Here is a 5,595-nt window from a genome sequence, read left to right as displayed (position 1 = left end):
CTGGTTTGTTATCCTGAGGGTGCACAGTAATGACATTTACAGCTCATGTTAATGTAATGTTGTTCTCTGTGGCTTCTCTAGAGTGTATTCATAGGAGTAAAGGGGCAATCCACAGCTAAAACAAAGTGTATCCTTGCCACTGTTTAGGTAAATAGATGAGGGATGGACAAATGTAACCACTATTTCTATTTTGACCTCAGAACATGGTTTAGGGAGTATACTCTTGTTCTAATGTCTGCCTTTGCTGTTGGCCAAGTCTAGCATTTTGCAATGGGTCATGTAGGACTACCTACCGATGTACCTGGCTGTGTCAAATTGAGCCAGTCACCTCTCTTGACAAGGAAATGCTGCTTTAGCCTACTACAAATACAGTCCAGTGATTACTGTATTGTCACACAATAGGATACTTCATGTTGATTTATGATGTGAAGGGATTGATTTAGAGGTTGTCCAGCTTTCTCCCTCATTATGAATGTCAATAATCTCGTATCAATACCTTTGACACCAGCTTTGTTTTTAGCCAACCTGCATCACCGCGGCAGTCCGAATGCATTTAAATAAGGTCACCTTATAGGGGCAATCAAAAGTTGAAACAATAACAAAGGCAATTCCCTGCCCTAGTTTTGACAAAAAGCAGAGGGATGGGGCTGGAGAAATGCAACTACTCTCAAATTCATAGACAGAGCTATGGATGTAAGGACTGACCATCCATGATATCACAATTATAGTTTTAACCATGTTTTGAGGTTGTATAGTGTTTTTGTTTAGATTAACTTTAACATTGAAGTAATATGTTAACATGTTAATATATATATATATATATTTATTTATTTCATTTTTTTTTTTACCAGGTAGGCCAGTTGAGAACAATTCTCATTTACAACTGCGACCTGGCTGAGAGAAAGCAAAAACAACTGCGTCAAAAACAACAACACAGAGTTACACATGGGATGAACAAAAGGAAAGTCAATAACACAATATATCTGTATATATATGTGTGGTTCTGATGGGGTTAGACAGTTAAACTAAGCTCATGATGCATTTATGTTCTATTCTTCAAGAATCAATACACTATCTTCTATTTATAACTCCAAAAAATAAATGTAGCAACTGCAGATTGCTCAAAAGCATTATTTGAGCAATTGAAGCGCATGATCATGTGAACTAAAAGTGCGCGAAATTAAATGACAGGTAGTCCTAAATCGACTGACTATGGTCATGACGCTGTGCAGATGATTTCAGCACCACGAGCGCAGGAAGAGCTCCACACTATTTTACATGCTAGTGCTTAAGTGCGTGCACGCATGTGATGACTAATAGAAAGTAAGTAGGGGTTCAAGGCGCATGGCGGACTCAGTTTTTCGCCTAAATATATTATCCAAAATTGTTCCGTTTATTGTTCGCGTATCTGTTGGTATACCCTTTATGTTCTACTGTAGACGTTTTAATTTCCTCTACGCCTTTCAGAAGCAGAGGAGCCTGTAGGAGGCGATGTAGACTCCAGTGAGGAATGTGGAACACAGATGTGCATCCAGTGTGTGTGTGTGTGAGAGAGAACCATAGACTGTAAAAAGAACAGAGTACAGCTTTTGCATTGTGTGCTAGGCTACGTCATTGTGATCCCCGAGAATTCTCTCTGCTCCCCACATCGTCACTCCGACCGGTCCTCGACTCTGAAACGGCTTCGACAAGATAGTATCACCAGGTAAGAGATTAAAACATATATTTCCCCCTCAAACAGTCTGAAATAGATACGTTCATATTGTTCTCTTAAATGTCTGTCTCTTGAAATTACCCTACATCAAGGAAATGCTATAAGTATTGTAGTATTCTATGATATAAGCCAATCTCAATGATCTCATATTGATACTATTCACATGGGAACTTTTGCGGTAAATTTATTGGAATTGAATGATGTCTCTATCGTTCAAATACAATAATAATCCTGATTTCTGTTCATTGGAGCCATGAATGTGTTATCTCAAAACTGAAGCGCAATTACGCACGGCTAATAGTCCTTTCAATTATTTAAATAATTTAATCGGGCGTGCCATGAATGGTGAGCCTATACACGGAGGGCATATATGCTACTGTATCCCCCCTGCTCAATGTCATTGGCGTATTGTATAGTAACATTTTGCTACTGATCTCAAAGGGGTTTTAATTTCCATTTAGGTCAATCTAATGGGACAATCGAGGCGTTTGATTCCATTTGCCTCGTCGCACTGAGGTTGGAGAGAAGGACATTAGCCTACCACCCTGAAGTGAAAATCAAACCCCAACGAAATGACAACCAAGGAGTCAGAGAATGTGGGTCTCTCCATACCACTGTGCATCTACAACGGGGCTTCCCAAACCAACGGCACCTGCATGGACCAAATGGACCGCTTCTTCCAGCCGTTCTCCTCTACCTTTGCGCTCATGGTGCTGGTGGCCATGATCATTGGGATAATATTGGTTTCCCTGGCAGCATTTCACTTTAACAAGAGGAGGATGAAGAAGAGGAAGATCCAGCGTGCCCAGGAGGAATACGAGCGTGACAACCGCAGCCCGTCCACCAAGACGAAGAGAGAACCCACGAGACCATCCATTATTGTCCGACCGTCGCCTCCAGATAGTGAACACCGGCCACACTCCGTTGTCCAAAATACCAGTTATCACATTCAGGAGGACCCTGGTACCTTACCCATTGCAAATAATGAGTCAGAATTGGATATGGCACACATTGAGAAAGGAAATGGACAAGTCCTGGAAACGGTCATCTTGTCTTGATAACGCTGCAGTTGAAAATGTTGGGACTTTGTAAATAGACAACATATCCACGTTATAGTTCAGGTGTAACTGACTGAAATAAACTCTTACCATCAATTTGGGATTAACTGGGATAAGCAATATGGCACAAAAACAAACACTCTGACCTCAAGGAACTATGGTTGCCATTTCATCATAAATCACACTGAGTGGATTAATATCTGTGCCACGTGCATAAAAGTAGAATAATTCAGTATATTATAATTCATTTGTGGGATAATTTCAGCAAAGGACCATTTGGTAAAGTATTCTACATTGAAGACAGGCTATGCGTGAAGGATAATGATGCCCACTTGAAAGAGCGCTGTCCATGGTGCTGAAATGTATATTCATGTGCCGCTAGCACATTTCCTTGTGTAGATGTAAATTGCTAGTCGTCCTTAAAGTATTCTAAAGTATTTATTTCTACAACTACTATTCTACTCCTGGACTTGTACATTTTAGAATTAGATTTCTAACTAAAGGCATTTTCACTAAAAGTTCATTCAACCTTTTTAAAAGTAACTGTCCAGTGAAAATCTCACTTTTAAAAGTTCATATTCTGTTATCTCATACCCAAATAATGTTGTTGACTCATCCTATACACGTATGCAACCAAAGCATAAAAATAAACCTCAAACTTGTTTCTCAAACAGCATTTCGAAAATGCTTGTTATTTCCTCACAGAGGATTATGTCATCCTCCTGAGGAGAATGAGCTGGCCAATCAAGTCTACCCGCATTCATATTTTTCAGTGATATGCGCACAATTCTGTTGTTGGGATACACCCACACCATTCCAACATATAAAAACATAGTATTCCTTCCAAAAAAGGTTAATTAACTATTTCAATCATATATAATAGAAATCTGGAAACACTGGACAGTTACTTTAAAACCAGTACCACATAACACGATTGACTTTATACATCATTCAGTAGCTACTGTCAGGCTTGAAATGGATGACATAGCACATTTTATGTAATATGCTCTGGTGACCATGCATTCCTCTTAGTGTTAATCCATTTTATTTTATTTCGACAACGCTTTCAAAAGAAGAGCAAGTAGATGTCGGAAGATGCCTTGAGAGGAACTAGACTTGGTATGTGCTATGTATGGCACCCTTTTCCAAAGTTTTACAGGAGCTATCAAATAAAGCTTTTAAGTCATGTTTGAAAAGGTTTTTCACAATCCTACTTCAGACTTTTGGCTTTGTTAAAAGTGCGGCAAGAGGCTTAAGTTGTAATTTGTTGCAATTAGTTAGTGCAGACTGCATTTAAAAAATAGACTCAAATCATTATTTTCAGAGTTACATAGTTTCATTTAAATGATGTATTTTTATTGGTAGTTGATCATCTGCATTTAGTTTGTAGTAATGCACTCTTACAGATGTCATGAACTTTCATGTGCCAGGTGGTAGCTGTGGGTCTTAATATAGCACTTTCACTATTTATAATGTATCCTCTGAAATGTAATAAATCGGGAATCATAAACAAATATTTCTTAGCGCTTTTTGTCTTTAATGCAAGTGACATTTAGTCTATTTTTCTACCTCAAAACAAACCGAATATTTTTAAATATGTAGTCTGTAACAATTTAACACTGTGACGCTGGAAAACCCCTATGTGTTCTGAGCTTCACTTTTGAGTGAATCCTCTCAAAAAACCTTGGTTCTACCCATAACGACAGACCTACCCTTGACTTAAAGCCACGTCCACCTCTCTTCTGATTGGCTGGCTCATTGGGGAGTTGAGTGCTTTGACAGGTTCTCCTCTAAGAGGGGTCTATGGCGGCGGGCCAGGAGCAGTCACTCCCAGTGAGACTTGGGCCCATGGCCAGGTGCCAGGAGAGCATGTTCCTAATTGTCTCCTCAAAGACAAGCCCTGGGTCTCTCATCCCTGGCTGGGCTCCAGCTCCTATTGGACATACTGCTGCTGGGAGTCTCTCAGCGGAGCTGTCCCCAGACTAATCTCCTTGGGGAGTGTGGGGACAAATAGATCCCTGCTATTTACTCTTTGTGATTGAATTTGCATTACAAGGATATAAGGAAAGCGAAAACTCAAAACGAGCTGCATATTTAGTTAATGACTTTTTAGGGCTGATATGTGTATGGACAAGTTTGAGCTCAATGGATTGGACAAAGGAGATTACCTCAATTTTACATGAAGAAAGATGATCGGTTTAAAAATGCACTTTTCTAGGTGTTTAAAGCATACTGTACATTGTCTGGAGTGGGTGGGTTGAATGCTAAAGTTTCTATATAGTCTGTTCCAGCATGTTGCATACCATATTCCTCTGTCGAAAGCCCTGCTGCTCATCCTTAGGGGGTGCTCATTCAAGAATGTTCAGTGATATACTATTCACCTGCCCTTCACAGGCAAAGCCCAGGGAATGATTTATGAGCGAAGCCCTCAGTGAAGCGGTAAAATAAAAAATAAAAAAGAGGGCTCGATAGCACGACACTCAAAGATAAAACTGAGATCAGTCCTTGCCAGGCAATTTAACAGCCGTGCTAAGTGAAGCCTTGGTGTGGAGAAAAACATCCATCCAGTGTCAAGGCAACATGAGTCAGGTAGGCTGAGATTCTGGAAAGACATTGCCTGGGGGACAGAGGTATCACTCCTGACACTTGTGGGAGTAGAGTGCCTGTCGGGCAGACGCTGTCCTGCCTGTGAGCCCAGCTACCTGCAGTGACGTGAGCCGCCTCCCCAGCGAATGGGTAGCCAGGGAGGGCAGCTGCCCCCTTACAGGGCCCAATGTATATAAAACCCTGGGAGTCTGTATGCCTGTGACTATAGCACTCTGA

General features: G+C 40.6%; 1 protein-coding gene across 1 annotated transcript; it reads left to right on the top strand.

The window, feature by feature from the left end:
- The first annotated feature begins 1,089 nt into the window (after positions 1-1,089).
- Positions 1,090-4,286, top strand: si:dkey-183i3.9 (uncharacterized protein C11orf87 homolog). Its single transcript, XM_021623754.2, has 2 exons — positions 1,090-1,705; positions 2,176-4,286. The coding sequence occupies exon 2, from the start codon at positions 2,287-2,289 to the stop codon at positions 2,770-2,772; it is 486 nt and encodes a 161-aa protein (XP_021479429.1). The 5' UTR covers positions 1,090-1,705; positions 2,176-2,286; the 3' UTR covers positions 2,773-4,286.
- Positions 4,287-5,595: the final 1,309 nt, after the last annotated feature.

Source organism: Oncorhynchus mykiss, chromosome 12, assembly GCF_013265735.2.
Source record: "Oncorhynchus mykiss isolate Arlee chromosome 12, USDA_OmykA_1.1, whole genome shotgun sequence".
In the NCBI taxonomy this organism is placed as follows: Eukaryota; Metazoa; Chordata; class Actinopteri; order Salmoniformes; family Salmonidae; genus Oncorhynchus; species Oncorhynchus mykiss.
This window is presented reverse-complemented; position numbering and strand designations above follow the sequence as displayed.